The 25,252-nt window shown below is 40.6% G+C and overlaps 1 protein-coding gene across 8 annotated transcripts in view; it reads left to right on the top strand.

Annotated features, from left to right (window-relative positions):
• Positions 1-614: 614 nt before the first annotated feature.
• CMC1 (C-X9-C motif containing 1) overlaps positions 615-25,252 on the top strand; it is a 76,852-nt gene continuing 52,214 nt past the window's right edge. For 2 of the 8 annotated variants that reach the window (XM_060022075.1, XM_060022079.1), the window contains exons 1-2: positions 615-769; positions 22,221-22,310. In XM_060022075.1, the coding sequence (XP_059878058.1) occupies positions 751-769; positions 22,221-22,310 (109 nt within the window). In that variant the 5' untranslated portion in view covers positions 615-750. Of the gene's footprint in view, positions 770-1,651; positions 1,791-4,908; positions 5,015-15,178; positions 15,347-22,220; positions 22,311-25,252 lie in introns of those variants that run through there. The other 6 variants (XM_060022071.1, XM_060022074.2, XM_060022078.2 and 3 more) reach the window with 6 other exon arrangements.

Here is a 25,252-nt window from a genome sequence, read left to right on the forward strand (position 1 = left end):
CGCCCACTTCCTAATTGTAACCTCCAGGGGTGGCACAGGCTTCCGATCGGGGGGGGGGGGGGGCGCGGAATCAGGATGCTACACACAGTGCAAGGATGCTGCACCACCTTTAAGTGCCGCTCGCCGCATTTAGCAGCGTGCTGCCCATACCCGGGTTCCCCGCCAACACTGTGCGCCTCGGGACTTAAGGACCTTATTTTTATCCAGTTATTTCCTTCTAGTATTCAGAACCGTGGCTGGAACCTAGCAGGCATGAAATAGACACTTATGAATGAATGAACGTTAACGAAGAAAAAACAAAGGAGCAGTCTGTTTCCTTTGGTTCGAAGGCGGGAGTGCAGGGAGAGGCTTGGACTTGAACCGACTCGCCCCGGGACGCGCATCCCCCGGGCACGCTACTTACAGGATGGGCCAGCAGGCACTCCCTTTGGTCCCCAGCGCGCCTGCGCGGTCCAGGCGGCCCCCCCCCCCCCGACCCCAGGCGCGCAGCGACGCGCGCTCCCCGGCCCTTCCCTCCAACAAGTCCTCTCTCACTCGGGTCGGGGTTGAGCGCGGGGTTAGGAGTGCGCAGGCGCAGTGGGCGGCGGAAGTCGCGACCAGGAAATCAGAGGGGTAGGGGCCGCCCAGTTTTGCGTAGGGCCCCGCGCTCCTCCTCCTGATCCCGCGTGCCGCCCACCGCATCTCACGTGGGGCCCAGCCCCGCCCCACCTGTGCGGGCGGCCACGCGGCTGCCACCTCCCGCGCGCGGACATGGCCCTCGACCCCACAGGTACGGGGCGGGAGGCGGGGGTTACGGATCCTCGGGGGCGTGCGGCGGGCGTGGGGCAGGGGGCGGGCTGGAGGTGGCGCGGCGCAGAGGCCGCCCCGCCCTCCCGCGTCCCCGGCGCCCGGCCCGCCGGCCCTCGGCGGGAGGGTTCGGGGATGGTGGTCCGACTGTGGCTTGCAGACGTTTCCCCTCTAGCGCCTGCTTCCTTGTCATCATGCTCTTTGCACAGTTTGGGGCACAGGCTCCTTTAAATATCTGTGGTCCGACTTGAACACACCGGTCAGGACGAGGGCCCGTTTCTCTGGAAAGTGTCCCCGGACTCCCGGTCCCGTCCCCTTGACTTCGGCGCGCCCTCCTGGTGCTGCGCGGCGTCAGTGCTCGCCTCCGACGCCGTCCTCAGGGGTCTCCTGCGGTATCCGGCGCGAAGGTTGCTCGCAGAGTTGCGGGTCTGGGGGGAGTGCTGATTGGCTTTAGGACATTCCCTTCGTTTTATGGATGTGAAAACTCAAGGCGGTGGGAGGAGGAATGGCTTCCGACCTTTGGAGAGCAAGAAGTGAAACAGCCCCTTTGGTGACTCAGGGACAAGGAAATAGACGTGTAGCTGACGAGTCTTGTGGCTGGGGAAGCCGAGTCCGGGTGGGACTCAGAATCCCACGTCCAGCCCGGGCTGCAGGCCGTGCTGCCGGCCGTGCCGCCGTTTGAGTCCTTATGGAGTAAACAGATACTTGTTGCCACCTCACTGTGTGTCGTGTCATGTTCTAGGCCCTAGGAAACTAGTGTATAGGACAGAAAGTCCCTGCTCTGTCTAGATCTTGTGTTCTAGTGGTGGAAGAAAGAAGGCAGCACCCCTCTCTCCCCGTTACACACTTTTACAGATTGTGGTAAACGTGAAGAAAATAAGCGGTGACAGAGGTAGATGGTAAAGCGAGGACCACTTTAGGTGGAAGGGTCAGTGAAGAGCACTAGGAGGAAGTGTCATGTGAATTGGCATCTGAAGGACCAGAGAAAGCAGTCCTGTAAAGAGGTAAGGAACCAGTATGCTAAGGCGCTCCAAGGTGCAAGTGCTTAAATGATTTGATTGCAGTGAGGGCCAGAGTGTGGAGGAGATCTGTCAGGAAAGATGCTGGGAAGGTAGGCAGAACCTGGATGCTGCAGGGCTTGAGCGGTGATAAGAAAGCATTTGGACTTTTCCTGATGTTATCAAAAACGTGTGGAAGGTTTTAAAGAGGGCAGTGACATAATATGATACTTTATGCCTTTACTACCCTGATAGCAGTGGTAGCATTGTAGAGGGGCCCTGAGAGGAAGGTTAAGATGTTAGCAGCAGTCCAGGCCAGATATGTTGGTATGTATTGGCCTGGGCTGGTATTAGGAAGACATGGAAAGAAAGACAAAGCTTCGGAAGATGTTTTGGAGGAGAAATTGACAGGACTTGCTGTTGAATAGAATAAGAGTGGTGAGCGAAAGGGAGGCATGAAGAGTAATTCCTAGGCTCTTGACTTCAGCTGGGTGGCTGGTGATGGTCCAGTCTAACAACATGATGCTCATTGGAAATTCAGATGAAAGCAGACATGGAAACAAAACTGGAATGGAAAGTAAGAAAGTGGACTCAGCAAGTAGGACGATTTTTTAAATATTTCTTTGTTTAAATATCAGGATACAAATGTATTGAAGTCAGCTTTTTTCTTTTTAAACTTAATTTTTGTTTAGTTCATAGGTTGAAACATAGGTTCATATTTTGATATTCCTCTTGCTTCTTACAGTACACAGTGGTATGTTTCTGAGATGAGTAGATATGCCAAATGAAGCTTATATAGCAAAATCTGTTTTCTCATTGGTTTATGTTAGGTTTTAAAAAATCTTCATACAAGTTTGATTTTCATTTGGCAGCGGCTTTTAACTAACTGCCATTTTAACAAACTGTCCATTTTTCTCAAGAAATTCTGAACCCAACAATGAAATGCAGGTTGCATACTTATATGTAGTTTTATTTAAGCAATTTTCCTTTCTGTGAATGTAGAGGCAATACCAGCACTCTTTGGAAGCTTATCAGCCATAATTACGTTCCCTATTTTCTCTTACTATTTGAGTGCAAAGAAGAAAAGCTGGAGGAGAGTCCAAAACACCCAGGGAAAGTGTGAGGGAGAGAGAAATTTAAAAAAAATACTAGTTGCTGTTTGCACTTGCAGATGTTCAGAATTACTTTGCCCAAGCCTCTGGCGGTTTAAAATAGTCCATGGGCAGTTCTAACATGCAGAGGAGAAACACAGCTCTGAAATCTCCCAGGTTTATTGACTTGATCTTCAGCTTTGTTTTCTTATCAGCCTAATCTCCCTGCTCCTAGGGAAGTTCTCCCTACATCTGTAGCTGTAAACAGGACCTTTGATCACATAGTAATGATTCAAGAAATATACAGTATAGTTCATTCTCCTATAAAAGGACTTAAGCAGTTAGTCTTATTCCAAGTTATAACTTTACCAATTTATAACTCTTTCTGCAAGTATTGTATTTATTTTAAAACTCCAGTCAAGCTTAGGTGATTGAAATTTTAGAGGTTGTTTATTGATCACCTATAGAAAGGGTGTTACAAGTGGTGCTTGTTGAAGCAGAATTTCCAGAAAGGTAGAATGATTACTTATGCTAATACAAAGTGAATATGTGTTGAAGATTTTCTTCAACTCAGTAATTAGTAAGGGAACCAGTAAAATGTAAAAAACACTCCAGAAAGCATTGAGAAGGTAGATGCTAGAATATGTCATAGATTGTTGGCTTAGATAAAAGCTGGTTAATTTAAATAGGACCATAAACTGTCATTTTGGGCATTATCTTTCCCACTGGTCAGATATTATTTCTATCTCTGTTGGATAAAGTTCTAGAATTTAACCTCTGCCCCTAACGAGTTGTAAAATAGCCCAGTCATGGGAAGTCCAGCCCAGTGCTGTCCTGAAAGGACACCCAGTTAAGCCTTTGCTGCTTCCAGAGTCCAGAGAAATCATCTGACATGATTATATTCCCAGATGACAACTCACAGGAACCTGGGCCTGAGAAGTTTGATTTCTTACTTTTTCTAACAACTGGAAGAGATTTCCTTCTCCTCTGTTTTTCTTCTACCTTTTCCTCTTTGAGCAGGGTAGGAAGTTTCCCTGCCCCGTCTATTAGGGTGGATTCACAGTGGGGGCAGCAGGAGAGAATTTCCCTTAAGTGTGTGCGTGTGTCTCCCTTCATGGGTGTTTTCTTCCAGAGGTCTAATAAGGGGAAGAACGTGGGGAAGAATAAGGGGAATCCGTGAGTAAGATGTGTGTATCTTGGGAGGATGGCATTATGGCGGCTCTTGGAATACTTAGGTTGCATGGGTTCTTTTAGTGGTTCCCAAGGAGATGGAGGTAGATGAGCTTTAGGTATACCAGCACACTCAGTCACTGGAAGATTCTGCTTTTCAAGTTAGACATCTAAACGGTTGGGAGAATCTTTTTTTTTTCTTTTTCTGAGCATTGTGTGATTAATATGGAAAAATACTATAATGTAGTTGATTAGAAAATTTTTTATTTTATTGCTTCTGTGTTTTCACAGTATCTGGTTACACACAAATTATATTCAAGTTGAGAGCTAAAAATCTGACTTCCACGTTTTATGTATTGCTAAGCTCAAATCATGTTTGCACTAGAAAATATATTGCTTTTGTCTCATTAGATTAACAACCTGAAACTGTTCTCTGAAATTTATTTATTTCGGCACGTGGGATCTTCGTTGCGGCATGCGGGCTCTTTCATTGCGGCGAGCAGGCTCTAGAGCACATGGGCTCAGTAGTTGTGGCCCACGAGCTTAGTTGCCTGACCAGGGATCTAACCCAAGTCCCCTGCATTGGAAGGCGGATTCTTAACCACTGGACTGCCAGGGAAGTCCTCTGTTCTCCGAAATTTAAAAACGCTGGCATTAGCAGAGAGCACAGGAAAGAGAGAAGCATTGAAGTCAAAGAGGGATGTTTTTGGAGGCCCTGTGGGGTTTGGACTGGGATCATGCAATGTCTCCTAAACCCATTGGTGGAGTTTGAATTTTATCCAAGAATAACAGGAAGACACTGCAAGTGCAAGAGTGACAGGTAGAACTTTCCTTCATTGTGTGTTGATCTGACTTTTTTTCAGAGCCCAAGCGAGATCTCAGCTGAACCATCTGCATTGGGGCATCACACCTGGAGGCATGGGAGGTCCGTCCTTCGTGGGTGGTTGTAATTTTGACCACGCGGCCAAGGTCTTGTCCCATTTCTTTGCTATGTTTTTTCCTCTCTTGTAATTAATAAGTAATTGAGCCTCCATTGATTTTTGCCTGATTCAGTCTTTCCTATGATGGTTACAGAATGATGGTTTTCTACCTCCAGTGCTCTCTCCACGTTTATTAGATGGTTGTTGACATTTTGCTGTAGACAAGAAACTTACAGATTTGTTACTGGTGTGGACTCATGAATTTCTATCTTCTCCATGGTTCATCATTTGTTACCATGTGTAATTATTTTGGTACTCACGTTTTCTCAGATTTGGCCAGTGAGAGTTCGTTCAAACCAGCTTCTGGGTCCTTGGGATGTGCTCCCATCATTTTTTGAGCATTTCCTTTTTTTTTTCTCACACAAGATATCTCTGGCTTCTGTAGGGCCTCCCCTGGCCCAGCCATAGAATTACTCATTTCTCAGACAAGCTGTGGTTCCTTTACTTGGGCACGGTATTGAGGAACGAGATTCGGGCACTTGGGCACCACTTGGGTGTTTAATGTGCAGATCATTTATTCATGGAGTGTTCTTAGGAAAAACCTGCCAGGGAGGGAGGGGAACAGGAGCAGGAGGGGAGGAGGCTGAGTAAGGGTGTGCTGCAGGGCTTGTCCTGCTTTGGAGGCAAGGGAACTGGGCTTTGTGATGCCTGTCAGCCCAGGCCTGCTGCAGGGGTAGGGGGAGGGGACCCCGAGAAGGAAAACTGCCAAGTGCTCCCATGCCCCAGGGCGGTGCTGGGAAGGTTGCAGGTGTGATGCTTCAGGTTCTCTCCTTCAGGAGGCACCTGTGTTCCCCGCCACGGGAGGGACACCAGCTCCATCCTAAAAATAACTTATGTGAGTGTTAGGAACCTTAGTTTGGGTAGTGAGAGCTTGGATCAGGTAGGCAGGTCCGGTAGGAAGGGATACCCTTGCACACATACATAAATACACATAGATGTGTGTACTGCGTCCAGGTGTAAAGTGTCTCGGGGTTGTGGTAAAAAAGTTTAAATATACCTAACATGCCAAATTGTTTTTGTTTTTCATCTAGGCCATTTGACATGCTGTTCCTTCTTTTTGGAATTTTTCCCTTTCTGCCCCACCCCCACACTTATCTAAGTCTTGTTCATTTTTTAAAAAAATTAATTTCAGAGGATGCTTTCCCTGATGGTCACCACCCTCCAGTGTTTTGCAAATTTTTTTTTAATATTTGGAATTTTAAAAACCACCAAAATATCAAATAACCTGGGTATGGAGTTTCTTTCATTCTAATCTAGAGTTTTTTCCTTGAGAAATGGAATGAAACCTATAGACGGGGTATGTCTATATGTATCACATAACTTGAGAGATGAAGAAAAATCTGATGTGAAAATGGGAATATTTCCTTGCGTGGTGACCAGTAAATGTCTTTCATATGGTTCCATACCTTTATATTAGCGAAAGGATGATTAGAAAGGATAGGCCAGTTAATTACACCTAGACTGCAAGACATTCTCCACCAGCCCCAGGAGGCACTGTACTGTTACGCATTTAGCACCGAATTGAATTTGGGAATGAGTAGGACTGACTTGTTTCAGACTTTGCCAGTAACCTCAGGTCCTTTAAGAATTCTGAATGGCATAATCTGAGATTTGAGGATGAGGGGCAGGGAGAGTAAGATGTATCAGAAGTTGAGGCTGCTTCAAGCCTTAAACTTGTATGTTTTTAAATACTTCCAGCTGGTCTCAAGGGGTTCTTGACTCAGCACGGAAAGTTCATGTTTCATTGACTTGATTAGTATGGTTATTTATCTCTAGGGGTGTTAATGCTATATTTTTAGGAAAGTCTAGGTGTATAGATGTCAAAAACGCAAGTACCTTAGACTTGATAGAAGTGGGCCACACAAAATGTGCCCAAATTTGATTCCCAAATTAACCTTCTCCCCCCACCAGCCCCCATTATACTTTTACATTCGTAAGTAAAGAGATTGCGGGAAAACATTTTTAAGAACGTGGTGTTTACTATCCTGCATTGTGATTTTGCTAAAGCACTGTTACTGGGAGGTTTTCCAGATTAAAGGATTTGTTAATTAACTAAATATGATTAATTGAAAGACAGAGTTTTAAATGTTTATGCTGCAGAATAAGGTACATCAGTGTATAAACAGTCCTTAGCATGTTGCTTGGTACATAGTAGGTGCCTGATAAGTGTTTAACAGAATGAATATCAAATGAATGAATATATTTTTTCAACTATTTGTTAGTATAATGATTATCAAATATAGAAAATTTAAATACATGTGTCATTTATTAAATAGTTTTATTGCATGTTTACTATATGCTAGGAGTTGGAGTTATGGAGGTTAATGAGACATGGTCTCTGACCTCATTATACTTAAGTTTCGTGCAATGTTTTTTTTAAATTTTTTTAATGTCTTCCAGTCACTTAGGCTGGACAGCCAGGTGAGGGAAGGGGTCTTGGGCTATGCCCCTTAACCCTTGGGTGTCTGGCATGATACGCCTGTTTTCTTTCTTTTTAAAAATGTATTTATTTTATTTATTTTTAAAATTTTTGGCTGCGTTGGGTCTTCATTGCTGCGCGCGGGCCTTTGCTAGTTGTGGTGAGCGGGGGCTACTCTTTGTTGCGGTGCGGTGGCTTCTAGAGCACGGGCTCTAGGCGCACGGGCTCAGTAGTGGTGGCTCGCAGGCTCTAGAGTGCAGCCTCAGTAGTTGTGGTGCATGGGCTTAGTTGCTCCGTGGCATGTGGGATCTTCCCAGACCAGGGCTCGAACCCACGTCCCCTGAATTGGCAGGTGGATTCCCAACCACTGTGCTACCAGGGAAGTCCCGTGCAGTGGTTCTTAATCTAGAATCTGATATTGGAATTATTTGGGGAGCTTTTAAAAATACCAATGCCTGGGTGTTACCCCAGCATCTCTGTTTTAACTGGTCTAGGGTGGGACCCAGACATCACAATTTTTAAAAGCCCTCTCAGGTGTGGTTGTTAGATGCAGCCAGAATCAAAAACTTCTGGTACCAAACCCTGTCTTAGTCTGCTTGAGCTGCCATAATAACATTCCATAGACTTGGTGGCTTAAACAGTGAACATTTATTTTCTCGCAGTTTGGGAGGCTGGGAGTTCGAAGTCAAGGTGCAGACCGATTTGGCTACTGGTTCTTCCCCTTCTTTACAAGGCCACCTATCAGATTAGGGCTATACCCATATGAGCTCATTTAACTTTAATCACCTCTCCAGCTACAGTCATTTTGGGTTTAGGGCTTCGACATGAAAATGGTGGTGGTGGGGACACAGTTCAGTCTGTAGCAACCATTGATCTAGCAGGAGAAGATTTCGTAGGTAGTGTGCTGTGCTGTGTTCTAAGTCCACGTGTGATTAGAGCCATAGCATTTGTGCATGAAACACCGTGGGGTTAGAGGGTGGAGAATTCGCTTTCAGGTGCTGGGGTCAGGGAGCACTTTGGGTAGAACAAGAGTTGAGTGTGATGTTAAATAAGTAAACTTTGATAAGGAAATAAGAGGTAGGAGATGGAAAATAAAGACAGAAGATTGAGCTTGAGTTTGACTTGACTAGTGATTTGCTGGGTGATGATGCAAGATTGCTTTGAGCTTTGTAAGCCTCAGGTTCATAACGCCTGCTCCTGCCTGTGATGGCGTTTGTAAAATGATCCCTTCTGCCACCACTTTTTCCTTTCTTCTGAAAATATTTATTGTGCTTTTTCTGTGTACTATATAAATCTAAGCTGGCTTTTTTTTTTAAGCTAAGAAGGAGAATATAACCACTGGGGTGGCAGAATAAAGATTTAAACTATACATTTTTTTTTTTTTTTTTTTTTTTTTTGCCGGACGCGGGCCTTTCACTGTTGTGGCCTCTCCCGTTGCTGAGCACAGGATCCGAACGCGCAGGCTCAGCGGCCATGGCTCACGGGCCCAGCCTCTCTGTGGCATGTGGAATCTTCCCGGACTGGGGCACCAACCCGTGTCCCCTGCATCGGCAGGTGGACTCTCAACCACTGCGCCACCAGGGAAGCCCTAAACTATAGAAATTTTAAGTTGAAATTCTGATGCTGGTGGGACTTGGGAATTACTAACAGGTACTTGAAAATGTGGGCCGAGTAGATTTGGAGATGTAGGCAAGCACTGAGAGCACAGCATAAAAAGTACCATTTTTAAGGTGGAGCCTTGTGGGATTGCCGCGGGAGGAGTAGGAGCAGAGCTTACCTAGGGAGTGTTTATACTTTTTTCAGTGTTACCATAGTTCAGAACATTTTTGAGACTCCTTTAGAGTTTGCTTTCAGCCTCTACAGTACACATATCTTAATTATTTATCTTAATATCCTCATTTTGATAAATTTTTGTTCTAAAGGTGAACTTGAATTTCAGCCAAGGTTAGCCAGAGGCAGTCTGGTGAAGGTGGTAGGAAGAAAGTTGTATTGTGGAACTGGTTTTAACTCAGAACTCAGACTGGCTCTGTAGGCTATCCTGAGAAAGATGTGAGTGATTTAAGCAAGGATTGAATCTTTGAAATAAGTAAATAAGGTCTCAATATAAAAATAATTCCCTTGCTGTGTTATCAAAGTGGTCCATGTGTTTTGTTAAATTTTATGAACTATTACAAGGTGGAGGGGAAGAACTGGTAGAGCTAGTGTGGCCAGAGGCATTGAGGAGCATTCGTAAGGATGCAAGTAGCCCACTGTGTTCCAGACGGACACCGGAGGGAAAATAAATCAGGGGTGTGTTGCTGGGAGGCCCAGGCATGCTGTCATTTATTCCTTCTGTTTCCTGTAATAACACGGCTGATTTTCTATTAGGTATCAATGGGAGATTGTGCTTGTAGCAAAAGGCAGTCTTGAAGTTTTACCAAATAAAGTAAATGTGAAGCCTTTTCATTTAAGACATTACGGCCACAATGGAGATGGCAGTGCTTTTCTAAAATTGGCATGTCTTCTTGCATAAGTCGATTTCCTGCTTTGGTATACTTTTAGTCTTGTCCCTTTCTGGCCTCATCTTGGTTAAAGTAATGTGGGTGGAAGAGGAAGTTTTCACACCTAGCAATCTGCAGAATCTGAGGTCCAAGAAATAGGTGCTTTGGGGAAATGGGCACATGTGGTGTGAACGAGGTGGTTACTACCAGTGGAAGCTGATAGGACAGAGGAGTACAAATGTAGCACAATGATTGTGGGAAGTCCGTGGTGTGTGACCCAGAAGCAGAGCAGAAATAGGCACATCTGCTTCATTGATGTGCTTTCTGGGTTTTGTAAGTTTGAGCTTATAAAAAGATTCTGTTGTTACTGACTGACCTGATATTTGATGTTTATTCTCTGTGAAGGTACTTTTCAGCCAACTGACAAATCAGTCCTTTTGCTTTTTTTTAAAAAAAATAATTTTCTCCATGGTCAGAATCATTTAGCTTTACTTTCTGATCAAGAAATGTGAAGTTTTGAATTTTGCTTGTTCAAAACGATGCTTCTGAAACCAACAATCTTCTTGTCCAAGGGTTCTTTCAGGCTTCACCGTGACTTTGGAAGCTCACGGGACCTTGTTTGCTGAAGTCCTCTGAAATAGGCCACTGCCCCAGGTGAGGGGTCGGGTTGTGGAAGAAGATTTGGGGCCTGCCCTTTTATCAGAGGCCTGGGTTATATCCCCTCTGTGAGTCTCCATTTTATGTGCAAAACAGAATCCAGATACTTAACCTGAGGGGCCTTTAAGAAGACTAAAGGGTGTTCCTGGCCTTCATCTTGAGGTTTCATAGCCAGAGGCTGCTGGACTGTTAGGGGGAAAATCTTTCCTGCTATGGATTTTCTTTGTTTTGTCAATTCAAGTGTGGCTTGAAGGGAAGACGGTGGGAAAGGGACACTGATCTTCCCTGTTTTTGTTTTCCCAGTCTCCATACCCCTGCCCACCCACCCCTTTTTCATATTACACTGTCGCTGTAGAAGTGGGTATGACCGAGCTGGCAGACACAGGGAAGTCTGGTTGGGGCATCAGTGTCTTTGAGCACAGAGACCGGAGTCCTCCCGGGCTCCTGGTGTGAAGCACGCAGTGCAAAGCTACCAGTGGAGAGCTCTGGTCCTGCTGTATTGTACACAATGCTATCTGCCTGGGCCCTTCATTTGGAGACTCTTGGTAGCTGGTATAGAAGAGGGACTTAAAGTAGAAACCATTGCTAATAAGAACAGTTTTGCACATTTACTACAAACATTTTTCTTATTTTTCCTCCAGTAAACAGTAGCATGGAAATGTCTGCGGGAACAAGTAAGTGCAGCTAGGAGGTTCCAAAAAAGACAAAAAAAGTGGCATTATCTAAATAACAATTAAATTAATTAAATTAGAACATTTTCAGTGTTGAAAAGGCATTCCTTGCCCTTCCGGTGGTGTCACTTCTTCCCAGTGGAAGATTCTGTGATGCTCTGAGTTGCGTCACTGTTATTTTTGTGGATTCATGACAAGTGCTGCTGTCATTTGCCTTGTAATTGAGGATGTCATGTTGCAGGAACACGTGAGCCCCAGAGCAAAGTCTGAACTAACAATGTCAGCTAGTGAAAAAGGTGAAAATTGACTTTCAGATGATGATAGAATGTTGAGAAGTTAGAGCTTTGGAAATTTTCCCTGGTGGTGTTATCCTGATTCTTCATCTCAGTATAAATTCATGTGACTATAGAGTAGCAAATTCTCAAAATTTGATTTTTTTGTAGGCTTTGGTGCAAATGTATAACATATGCATCATATTGACATTGAGGGAATCACCCTGTAATTTTGTGAATAAAAAGTGCCATATCTATAATATTTGTAGTGTTGAGGGAAACTTTGAAATATGTATAAAATCATAATTAATTAAAAATGGACATTTAATGATAAGTGTGCTACCAAGTGGTATCAGAATTAATTATATATTTTTAAGTCTGTTTTTTTTTGGGGGGGGCGCTGCATGGCATGCAGGATCTTAGTTCTTTGATCAGGGATAGAACCTGTGCCCCCTGCAGTGGAAGCGCAGAGTCCTAACCACTGGACCTCCAGGGAACTCTCAAGTCTGTTATTTCTGATTTAACACCAAGAGTATAGAAAATCTAAAGCAATATTTATATGATTCTAGAATTTTCTTTGTCATATGTTTTAGAAGAATGATCAGAAGGAGTTCTTGCAAGCCATTTAAAAAATGTTTCTGGAGGAATATTATAACCTAGAATTTATAATATAGGTAAATTTAGGTAATCAGTATTATAATTTACTTATGGAAAAAATGGTTCAGTATCACAAAGCTATGTCTTTATTCAGGGAGCTAATTTAAAAAATTAGTGCTTTATCTAAGACCACTGCAAGATGTGTAGAGAAAGAGTGGGTTCATCAGGACACATTATAGGTGAGTTGTATAGATTAAAACTGTATGAGTGAAAGGAAGAGATCACATTCTGAAATTGATTATATACAGTAGATCAGCGTATCACAGTATTTCTTCTAATCTGTTCAGTAATAATACTGTCAATTACTGATGCCTAAATATGGTTTTCACTGTAGACAAGGAGAAAAGAAGTGTGTGGAGACTGCCCCAGTTTTATTGTCTTCCCTCCAAATAGATACCAGCTTTCCACTCACAGGATGTGTCACAGGCTCTTCAAATTCAGCTTGTCTACCCTGAACCACCTGGGGTTTCTTTTGTCTCCCTGTCTCAGTGAGTGGTTACATCATTTCATTTGGAGCCAGAAAACTGGGAAGCTCGCCTTGACTCATCCTGGTTCCTTAGTCCCCTCAGGTCCCACCACTCCTCCAGAGCCTCCCTCTCAATCTGTCCTTTTCTCTCCACCCATACTTGCAGTTCCTTCTGTATGCTAGTGTTCTTTTTCTCATCTTATAGCAGCTCTGGCAAAGCTAAGGAAAAGGAGAAGGCATAAATCAATAATGTAGGCCAGAGTTCAGCAATCTATACCCTGGGCAGAATCTGGTAAGGCCTGTAGGCTGTGAATGGTTAGTAACATTTTCAAAGGGTTGTTAAAAATAAATAAATAAATAAAAGGAGTATACATGACTGAGGTGAGTTGTAGCCTACAAAGCTTGAAGTATTTACACTCTGGTCCTTAACAGAAAAAGTTTGTTGACCCCCTGGCATAGGCAGTGAAAATTGGGATACAGTTATAGGTGTAGTAAAGAGCAAGAAGTCATGTGAACGTCTTCATATCATTATTTTGAAATTTTAGATGAAATGGATAGTTTCCTTGAGAAATACAAACTTACTAAAAACTGCAACTGACTCAAGAATAAATAGAAAGCCCTTAGAAAATTGTATCAGTAGTTAAAACTCTCTTTGCGTCTATCTCCCACACACATACATACTCCCAAACCCTGACTAAACCAGGTACACACACACATGTACACATATACGTGGCAGGATATTGGCTTATGTGATTGACTGTTGGGCAGGTCTGAAATGTGTAGGGCAGGGTGTCAGGAAGGGCAGCTCTGGAACTCTTGGTCATGAGCCAAAGCTATGGTCTGCAGGTGAAATTCTTTAGGAGAATCTCAAGTGCGCTCTGAAGGCTTTTCAACTGATTGAATCAGGCCTACTCAGATTTTCTAGGATGATCTTCCTAAAGTCAACTGATTAAAGATGTTGATCACATCTGCAAAATACCCTCCCAGCAACAGTTTGTGTGAATACCTGGGGACTAGCACCTCACCAAATTGACCCATAAAGCTGACCATCACAGGTGGTTTCTACCAAACTTTCAAAGGACTGGTAATAATCTTGATTTTTATACAAAGGGGTCCAGAGAATACAAAAAGAAGTCCCTAATGTATTGTTTAAATAATGTGACTTTGATACCAAAACAACACAAAGACAGGAGAGTAAAGTCACAGGCAGATCTCAACATGAGGATAACTTCAAAAATTCTAAGCAGAATTTGAGCACTCAAGACAGGTGCTGCTGGTTACTACTCACTGTTCTTCTAAAAGACATAGACAGAATTGAAAAAGAAAGGTACAGAGCTTTCCTGATGATTGTCTATATAGAAATTGGAGGACTTCCCTGGTGGCGCAGTGGTTAAGAATCCGCCTGCCAATGCAGGGGAAACAGGTTTGAGCCCTGGTCCGGGAAGATCCCACATGCTGCAGAGCAACTAAGCCCGTGCACCACAACTACTGAGCCTATGTGCCACAACTGCTGAAGCTTGTGTGCCTAGAAACCACGCACCACAACGAAGAGTAGCCCCTGCTTGCCGCAACTAGATAAAGCCCGTGCGCAGCAATGAAGACCCAACGAAGCCAAAAATAAATAAATATATTTATTTAAAAAAAAAGAAATTGGAAGAGAATCTATTGGCAGAGTATTACAATTAATGAGAATTAAGTAAGGTTGTATTGGTTACAAGGGCAATATAAAAAATTTTGTTGAACCTACCTACCAGCAATAAATAATTACATATTATTTATGAAAAGATACCTTTCCTGATAGAAATAAATCTAATAAAAGATGAATAGTCTCTCGAAGGAGAAAGTTATAAAACTTCTTGTCTACTTAATTATTTAATTTCTGATAGTTAACTTGTTAAAATCACCCACTGTGAGTATAGATTCGTATCATGTTTTAATGTTAACATATTGTCAATTGAAGTAAAATATATATATATATATATACATATATATATATATACACAGTGAAATTTACAGATTGTGAGGTTTTTTTTAAAATTTATTTATGGCTGCTTTGGGTCTTCATTGCTGCATGAGGGCTTTCTCTAATTGCGGTGAGTGGGGCTACTCTTCATTGCGGTGCGCAGGCTTCTCGCTGTGGTGGAGTACGGGCTCTAGGCACGCGGGCTTCAGTAGTTGCGCACGTGGGCTTAGTTGCTGCGCGGCAGGTGGGATCTTCCCGGACCAGGGCTCGAACCCAAGTCCCCTGGGTTAGCAGGCAGATTCTTAACCACTGCGCCACCAGGGAAGCCCAGATTGTGAGTTTTGATAAATGCATATACCCCAAACAGGACATCCCTCAGAGAATATCCGTCTCAATGTCCATGGATAACTACTGTTCTGATTTTTATCATTGTAGATTAGTTTTGCATGTTCTTTTTTTTTTTCCCAACTAACTTTTGGTGTGTTTTTTAAAATTTTTATTTATTTATTTATTTATTTTGCGGTACATGGGCCTCTCACTGTTGTGCCTCTCCCGTTGCGGAGCACAGGCTCCAGACGTGCAGGCTCAGCGGCCATGGCTCACGGGCCCAGCCACTCCACGGCATGTGGGATCCTCCCGGACCGGGGCACGAACCCGTGTCCCCTGCATCGGCAGGCGGACTCCCAACCACTACGCCACCAGGGAAGCCCAGTTTTGCATGTTCTTGAATCCTATGGTATGTACTCTTGTGCCTGGCTTCTTTTTCTCAACATAATTTTTGAGATTCACCCAAGTTGAGTAAACCAGTAGTTCATCCTTTTGTAGTGCTAAATAGTATTCAGTGGACATTTAGGTTGTTTCCAGTTTGGGGCTATCATGAATAATGCTTCTATAAACTGATTTGTACAGGTTGTTTTCTGGACATATATTTTAGTTTATCTTGGGTAAATGAACACCTAGGGAGTGGAAAATAGGCTGGGTGTATATTTAACTTTATAACTTAACAAGCAGGTTTCCAAAGAAGTTTATCATCTCACACTCCCGCCTGCATGTATGAAAGTTCCAGTTGCTCCATGTTTCTTCCTTACATTTGGTGTCATTACTGTTTTTCATTTTAGTCATTCTGGTGGGTGTGAAATGACATCATAGGTTTCATTTGCATTTTCTTAATGACTAATGATTTTGAGCACCTTTTCATGTATATATTTACAGTTTTGTGTATCTTCTTTTTGAAGTGTCCACTATAGCCTTTTGCCTCTTTTTTATTGGGTTGTTTCTATTTTTGTTATTGATAATTAGGAGTTTTTTAATATATTCTAGAGTCAAGTCCTTTGTTAGATACATATATTTTGCCCGTTTCTAATTGGATTGTTTTCTTATGGTCGAGGGTAAGCAAGTCTAAATATTCTGCAAATACATAAAGATCTTCTCCTGTGATTTCTTCTAGCAGTTTTTTTCCCTTAACTTTTTATTTTGAAATAATTACAGACTCACAGAAGTTATAAAAAATACTAATGTGTAGAGTCTCTTGTGCCCTTCACCTTGCTTCCTCCAACAGTGAAATCTTACGTAACTGTAGTACAAATATCAAAAGCAGGAAACTTGACGTTGGTACAATACTGTTAACTAGACAGTAGACCTTTTCGGTTTTCACCAGTTTTTATATACATGCATATGTTTGTGTGTATGGTTCTATGCAGTTTTACTCCATGTTCCTGTTCTTAAAGGGAAAGCATTCAGTCTTTTACCATTAAGTATAATGTTAGCTATAGATTATTTGCAGATTCTTTGTTAGTTTGAAGAAGTTCCTTTCTAGTCCTAGTTTACTGAGTTTTGTTTGTTCATTTTTAATGAATAGCGTTGAATTTTATGTTTTTTTCTGCGTCAATTGATGTGATCTTATGGCTTTCCTTTTTTACACTGTTAATATGATAGATCACATTGGTTGTTTTTCAAATAGTGAACCAACCTTGCATCCTTGGAATAAAGCTCACTTGGTGTGGTGTATTTTTCTTTTTATACATTGCCAGATTTGATTTGCTAATATTTTGTTGAGGATTTTTGCATCTGTATTCATGAAGGATATTAGGGCTTTTTTTAAAAAAAATATTGATTTGCTTTTGGTATCTGAGTAATGCTGTCCTAATAAAATGTGGTGGATTCAACCAACTGCCATTGTGTAATATTGTAGTACCCATGTATTGGAAAAAGTCTGCGTATAAGTGGACCCTCACAGTTCAAACCCGTATTGTTCAAGGGTCAACTGTATTGGTTTGAGACTTTAAATATGAGCATTTATTGCTATAAATTTCCCTGTAAGCACTGCTTCAGCTTTGTCTTACAAATTTTGATATGTTATGCTTTCATTTTTATTCAGGTCAGTGTATTCTTTTACTTCCTCTTTCGACTTATGAATTATTTAGAAGTGTGTCATTTAATTTCCAGGTGTCAGGAGGTTTTCCTGCTATCTTTCTGTTACTACTGTCTGGTTAACTCCATTCCACTTGATTTATCTGTATGGTTTCTGAATTTATTTCTTAGTTTTTTTAAGTGGTTGTTCTAAAGATTACATTATGCATACATAGCTTATCACAGTCTACTAGCATCAACATTTTATCTTTCAAATAAAATGTAGATATCTTACTACCACCGAAGTTGCTTTATCCTCTTTCCTTTATCCGGAAGTCATCTTTAATATTATCTCTATATACATTGAGAATGCTATAATTTTTGCTTCTGTCAAAAATAATTTTTAAAATTCAAGAAAAGAATAGTTTATTACATTTATTCTTTGTGTTGTCCTTTCTTCATTCCTGTTGTTCTGAGTTTCCTTTTGTTAATATTTCCTTCCTGTCTGAATAACTTCCTCTAGCCATTCTTTTACAACAGGTCTGCTGGCAAGAAATTACCTTAGCTTCCTTTCCTCTGAGTTATCTTTATTCTGTCTTCAATCCTGAAAAACATTTTTTCTGGTTATAGAATTTTTGATTGACAGGTCTTTTCTTTTAGTACTCAAAAATACTGTGACACTTCCTTCTGGCCTCTGGTTTCTGAAGAGAAAGCCTTTGTCTTTTGAATTTTTGTTCTGCTATATTTCTCTCTGATGCCTTGAAGATTTTTTTTTTGCATTTTATTTTTTTATACAGCAGTTTCTTATTAGTCATCAATTTTATACACATCAGTGTATAAATGTCAGTCCCAATCGTCCAATTCAGCACACCACCATCCCCTCCCCACCGTGGCTTTCCTCCCTTGGTGTCCATACCTTTGTTCTCTACATCTGTGTCTCAACTTCTGCCCTGCACCTTGAAGATTTTTCTTTCTCATTTTCTGAAGTATGATTATGATTTGTCTGGGTGTGTATTTCTTGAGGTTTTTAACTGTTTTCTTGAATTAATAGGTTTTTGTCTTTTGACTAGTTCGTAAAAGTGTCAGTCATTTCTTCAAATATTTTTTCAGCCCTGCATTCTTTTTACCTCTTTTTCTGAGACTGTGGTAAAATCAATGTTAGATCTTTTCTTCTTGTCTTGCAGGTTCCTGAGCCCCAGTTCATTTTTTAAAAAGCCATTTTCTATTTTATAGATTGGAAGGTTATTATTGAATTATTTTCTAGTCCTCTGACTTTTTATTATGTCATTTCCATTTGATTTTTGTATATTAATCTTGTATCTGGAAGCCTTGCTGAACTCATATACTAGTTCTAGTAACTTTTTGTAGATTCTATTGGATTTTCTATATAGACAATTATATGATCTTTGAGTAACTATGGTTTTATTTTTTCCTTTTCAATCTGGAAGCCTTTTATTTTTCTTGCCTTATTGCACTGGCTAGAACATCCAGTATAATGCTGAATAGAAATGGTAAGAGCAGACTTCTTTATCTTTTGTTCCCTGTTTTAGGAGGAAAACATTCAGTGTTTCACCATTAAATATGATATCAGCAGTGGGTTTTTCTTTAGATGCCGTTTATCCTGTTGAGGAAGTTTCCTTCTGTTCCTACTTTACTGAGGGTTTTAATTAGGAATGGATATTAGGTTTTTGTCAAATGTATTTTCTGTGGCTTGTTGTCATAACCACGTGTCTTACCTTCTTTAGTTTTTTAATATGATGAATTACATTTCTTGACTTTTGAATATTAAGTGAAGCTTGCAATCCTGGGGTAGACCCCACCTAGTCATGAGGTATTATCCTTTTTTGTATTGCTGAATTCAATTTGCTCATCTTTTGTAAAGAGTTTTACATCTGTATTCATGATGGGATATTGGACTGTAGTTTTCTTTTCTTGTAATGTCTTATCAGGTTTTGGTATCAGGGTAATGCTGGCTTCAGAGCAGTTTTCTGAAAGAGTTCGTATGGAATTGATATTATTTCTTTCTTAAATGTTTGGCCACATTCACCAGTGAGGCTCTCTGGGTCTGGAATTTTTTTGTGAGAAAGCTTTTAACTACAGATTCAATTTTCTTAATAGATACAGGGCTCTGCTGGTTATATGTCCTTTTGAGTTAGGTTTGGTTATTTGTGTTTTTCAAGGAATTTGTCCACTTCATCTTCGTTGTCAAATTTATTGACCTACATTTAAAGATCACTTAAATACATTATTATTATATAAAAATGTGTATCATTTCTGATCTTTGTGACCTCCCTTTTTTACTGGCAAGGTGGTTTATCAGTTTTAATAATGTTTTCAAAGAACCAGTTTTGGTTTCATTGCTTTTCTTTATCATTTTGCTTGTTTATTTTGGTTTCTATTTCATTGATTTATGCTTAGGTTTTATTATTTCTTTCCTTTGCTTTGTGTTTCTTTATTCTTTTTCTAATTTCTCAAGGTGGAAGATTAAGTCATTGATTTAAGACTATCCGTTTTTTCCAATGTAAACTTTTAGTGCTATAAATTTTTCTATCAGTACTGTTTTAGCTGCCTTACACAAATTTTGATATATTTTCTTTCATTTCAAAATACTTTCTAATTTCCCTTTTCATTTCTTCCTAGACCCATGGGTTATTTTAAAGTGTGTTATTTAGTGTCCAAATGTTTGAAGATTATCAAGAGATCCTTTTGTTACTGATTTCTACTTTAAATACACCGGTGTCAGGGAACGTACTTTGTATGATTTGAATTCTTTTATACTTATTAAGATTTGTTTCCTAGCCCAGACTATAGTTTATCTTGGTAAATATTCAGCTGTTATTGAGTGGAGTATTCTATAAATGTTAGGTCAAGTTAGTTGATGATGTTGTTCAAGTACTCTACAGTTTTAACATGTAAATTTAAATGTATGTTTTCTAATATGCCTTATATATTTACACTTGTACATCATGGATTCATTTTATTTGATCAGAATACATTCTCTATTACTTCTTGTGGCAGATTTTATTTTACAAAGAAGGTTACAACAGTATCTTCCCTCTCTCAGGCTCTGTGTGATGTGGCCCTCCCTCCACTGGAGTGTAGGCTGAGCCCAGTGACTTGAAATCAACATATAAGGTAGCAGGAACAAGGCTGCATGGCTTCCACAACAGGCTCAGAAAAGGCCACCTACCCACTGTACCCTGTGTAGGTGATTTGGCCTTTCCAGTCCACACATCAGATAAATATGTGAAGAAAGAAGTCTTCTTGGCAGTAAATCCTCCAGCCCCAGCTTTTGTGGCTATTGAAGTCAGGGCCTGTGGCTGGAGTCTTCCCAGATGAGCCCCAGACACAGAAGCAGAGAAGAGTCACTTCTGCTCTACCTGCCTGAACTCCGGCCCATGAGCTCCCTGTGCATACAGAAGGATTCTTGTTTTCCATCACCACATTGGATTAGTGGCTTGGTTTGTCACACTATGATAAAGATCATTTCTTTTTCGGTGGGGTTGAAAGAGAGAAACTTTTCAGTTCTTACATATCTGAAAATATCTTTAATTTCACTCTTAATTGGCTCTGGAATTCTTGGATATAAAGTAATTCTTTCTGAGAACTTTGATGTTATTTCATCATTATCTTCTTGCATCCACATCTTGCCTGTGAAACACGATGTAAATCTGGTCCTGTTCCTCTGTGTGGTGATTTTTTTTTTCCCTTTAGAAGCTTTTAGGATTTTTGAGCTTCAGATATTTCATCAAAGTGCATTTAGGTGACCTATGATTTGTTTCTTTCTGAGAACTCATGTCTTTTTATTTGCTTCAGTATATTATATTTATTTGAAAATCTTATTTTCTTTACTCTTTTCACCCTCTTAGGAGTTGTTTACTTCTTGATTAATTACAGTTGGGTTCTCCTTTTCACTGTGTTGTCCTTCAACAAATTTAGGTGATTCTTGGCTGTTTGGTTGTCGCTGATTTTGTTTACTTTTTGAGATGCCCTCTTACCCTCTCTACAAATACTATATCACTTCATAGCTGCATCCAGAGGATGTTGGGAACCAGGAAAAGTTTAGGGGTTCCTGGTCTTAAGTGTCACTAGATAGATACTGAGAGACTTTCTGATCTTATGGAGATAAGTGCCTGTATTTACTTATTTTACCTGTGGTCTGAAGGCAGCAGAAGAGTGACCTCCTTTGGCTCCTGCTGTGGTATTTCGACCACTAATGCTTTGGTTTCCTCTAGGGATGTCTCCTTCTCCCCGTTTCTGCTGCTTCAGAGCGTGGAGCATGCTTCCTACCTTTTTTTTTTTTTTTTTTCTTTTATGCGTTACGCGGGCCTCTCACTGCTGTGGCCTCTCCTGTTGCGGAGAACAGGCTCCGGACGCGCAGGCTTAGCGGCCATGGCTCACGGGCCCAGCCACTCCGTGGCATGTGGGATCTTCCCGGACCGGGGCACGAACCCGTGTCCCCTGCATCGGCAGGCGGACTCTCAAGCATTGCGCCGTCAGGGAAGCCCGCTTCCTACTTTTGGTATCAGTTTTTTCCTGGGAAAAAACTCTGGGGATAAGATTGCCTCCTTTAATCTGATCTCATCTGCCTTTTGCCTTTCAGAATTCCTGATCATTTGGAGGATACTTACCCCTTTGGATTTCAGGGTTCTCTAGGAATTTGAGGAGCTGGTGGGAGTTTGGGGCAGGTGCTTTGGCTGCTGTGTTAGTCTAACTGAGGTAGTTCTATTTAAAGTGCACAGAAACCTCCTGTAGTTTGTTTTTCTATGCACACGAGTTCCACTTTTTCTTCTTCTGCCAGCTCTTTCTTAAGCTACCCTTGTTACTGGGTGGAGAAACTACTCACATGTCTCTTAATCTTGGATCTCTTCATCTATCCTTGGATCTCAGTACTGTATTGCTAAAAATCCTCTTTTTGTGGATTATATGAATTAAAAAATTATAACACTTTATGACTTTAATTTTGCCAAGACTACATGGAATGTGTTATCAAATAAAAGTGTTGCAACATAGTTTGCAGAATGTTTTAGAAAGATGTTGCCTACACCCTTACATTTTTTCTTTCATATATAAAACAATATTTAGAATGATTTTCAGCGACTAAAGAGTCACAATTTCATGAGGTCATAGAAGAGTCACTTTTTAATATATTTGCCTAGGCTTTTATTTTAAGTAGACCAGAGTGCTTATTTTTCCCCTAAACTGGTGATTTACCTGAGACTTTACTATATTAAAGGAAGATCTTTTTTTTTTTTTTTCAGAGCAGCATCTCAGACATGTCGAAAAAGATGTTTTGATCCCCAAAATAATGAGAGAAAAGGCCCGAGAGAGATGTTCTGAACAAGTTCAAGGTAAGATTCAAATATTCATATGAAGATCAAATACGTTTTTTATAACATGATCTGAATTTAATTCTTAGCCTTGGAATCAAGTAGTCAATGAATTAATATGTATGAATTGCTTCTTACCCTTTCACTCAGATACCAGTATTTCAGCTTTCAGAACTTCCAGGCAGTGTTCAATTCATTTACAATTTAAAAATATTCTCCCAGATTCCTAGTAAAAAGCATTTTTTCCCAGATATACAGTTATATAGAGAGAAAAACTTGTATTCATATTTTGGAGAAACAAGTTATTCTGGTGATTCTGATAGGGAAAGAAGAAACATCAAATGTAATGTGTGCCTGTTTTTCCTCTATCAACATATTCATATAGGAATATAGTCTAAGATGATTTTCTTTGGCGTTGTTGTCTATTATTGAATTGTTAATGGAATCTCAGTAGTACTTACAAGTCTTTTAAAAAACTTTTCTATATTCTACATTTCTGAGCAGAAGATATTTATGTAAATGCATGCACTAGACACCCACATATGCATGTATTCTTTGAAAAATGTTTTAATATAAAATATGCCTGTATTCTATAAATCTAGAGATATGTTGATTAATATGTAATATTATAGTGAAAAATACAAAGGCGTAGAAGATGAAAAATGAGGCCATAAATGGTGGGTAATTAGGAAAGCAGATAGCAGTATTATTGTAGAAATGTTTTTTTAATAAAAATCTTCCTCTTGGGGGCGTCCCTGGTGGCGCAGTGGTTGAGAATCTGCCTGCTAATGCAGGGGACACGGGTTCGAGCCCTGGGCTGGGAAGATCCCACATGCCGCGGAGCAACTAGGCCCGTGAGCCACAACTACTGAGCCTGCTCATCTGGAGCCTGTGCTCCGCAACAAGAGAGGCCGCGATAGTGAGAGGCCCGCGCATCGCGATGAAGAGTGGCCCCCGCTTGCCACAACTAGAGAAAGCCCTCGCACAGAAATGAAGACTCAACACAGCCAAAAATAAATAAGTAAATAAATAAATTAAAAAAAAAATCTTCCTCTTGGAATGTCCATGGCAAAGAAACAGTGGTAAAATTGTGCTGACGTGGACTGTTTTCCCAGCATCCCTTGTAGCCTTTGTTGAGGGACCACAGTAATGCTTAGTGGGGCTGATGGGCTGCAGTGCCCGGCAAGTTTCTCTGCGGGAAGCCAGGCTGTGTCAGCTGTAGTTTGGGGACTGTGTCAATAACATTTGGGTGCTAGGCACATTTCTGTCCCTTAGATGCTATCTCCTTAGAGAATGACCTCTGGGACTGATGGACAAAGGCAATAAAAGAATAGTTCCTCAGAATTGACATTGTGTGATGGTCATTTCTTTTTCTTAAATGATTTATCATGAGCTATTCCCATTTTAAATCCACCTATAAATCAGGTTTGAATTAAATCCATCTGTAAATAAATTTATTAACAAGTTATCAGTAATTTATTAGTATCATTTGATGGTCTTGGTTTCATTATGAATTAGTTGTATAATCAGAGCACCTTCCTTTCCCCCACCCCCAGATGGCAGGAGAAGTTACTCCGTTGGCACCTGCGGGTAGGGTTCAGTGCACACCTGGCGTCAGCGGGTGTCATGCTGATGGTCTCAAGAGGTAACCCTCCACCTGCCTCATAGGACTTTAAAAAAATATACTGATTCAGGTGAGGGAGGATAAAACTTAAAAATGGATAATAAAATTATAGGGTTTTGTAACATGTTACTCTGATACCTAGAATGAAAGAAAGCTAGATAACTCAATTACAGATTTCTTACATGATTCAGATGAAAATGTGAAATGGTCGAGTTTGGGTTTCAGAACTACCTTTGCTTTGCTCTTAGGCAATGAAACTTTGGTCTTTGAAATGAAAGAAATAGAGTATAACTTTAAAATATTTGTGTTACACACCTATTACTTTGTAATGGTACAGAAAAGAAAATGTTTAGTTTTTGCTTCTTTATCAAAACTTAAGTTGCTTAGGATGTTGATCTTTTTTTTTTTTAACCATATTTAAAATCTTCTGAAGACTGAAAGCATCTTAAAATTTGAGATCCATTTGAGTTATTTCAATGCATTTGTCCCTACTAGAACACGTTATAACAAATGATCTTTGAGTATTTGAATTTTTATAGATATCATATATCGATTTTTTGTCAGGCCATATGGTCCAAAACAGTGTTTTAGAATCTAAAATTGATTATTTTATAAAAGAATGATCTTCCTGTTTAACCATGTGAACTAGGAGAGAACATAAACTGGCATTGCTCAAGTGGGAGCAGAACAGCTACGTTTAAACTGAACAATAAGACGGAATTTAGAATAAGAACACTTCCATTGTGGTTTATTTACTGTTTATAGCCTTTGTTTTATTAAATAATTACAGGATTTTACATAAAAGCATTATGCATCCTAATTGTACAGTTCTTGAGTAAAGATATAGGAATTCTAATAAGTGATCTGATTTTCTGTTAAATTCCTGAAACATGATTATGTAGGAAAGCTTTTCTGTTTGATTTTATTTTATTTTTTCATGTCATTTCAACCTGGCTGATCATAAGAATTGGGTCAGGCTGCCAGCAACTTAGGTTTGTGAAGGGAATGGAACAGCTTCTCCAGTGACAAAGAGAAATGAAATCACTTTCAATGAAAAAAAGGATGCCTCATTATAGTCACCAACAGCAGTTATTGACAGCTACACTTCCTATTAACAAGGAGCATTTAACTAAGAGTTTGGCTGTTGGATCTTTGGACTTGATCTAATTTGCTAGCATTAATTAGTTTCTTTTGAGCACAGACACTTGGTGCTCACAGCTATAGATTTGGAGGGCTAATTAGGATAGAAAATTGAACAGAATGGGGTAAGGCATTAACCTTCAGCCATTACCAGCTGGGACACTGATAAAGACCACAGCATCCAAATGCTCCCTATTGA

Source organism: Delphinus delphis, chromosome 10 (genome assembly GCF_949987515.2).
Source record: "Delphinus delphis chromosome 10, mDelDel1.2, whole genome shotgun sequence".
Classification (NCBI taxonomy): domain Eukaryota; kingdom Metazoa; phylum Chordata; class Mammalia; order Artiodactyla; family Delphinidae; genus Delphinus; species Delphinus delphis.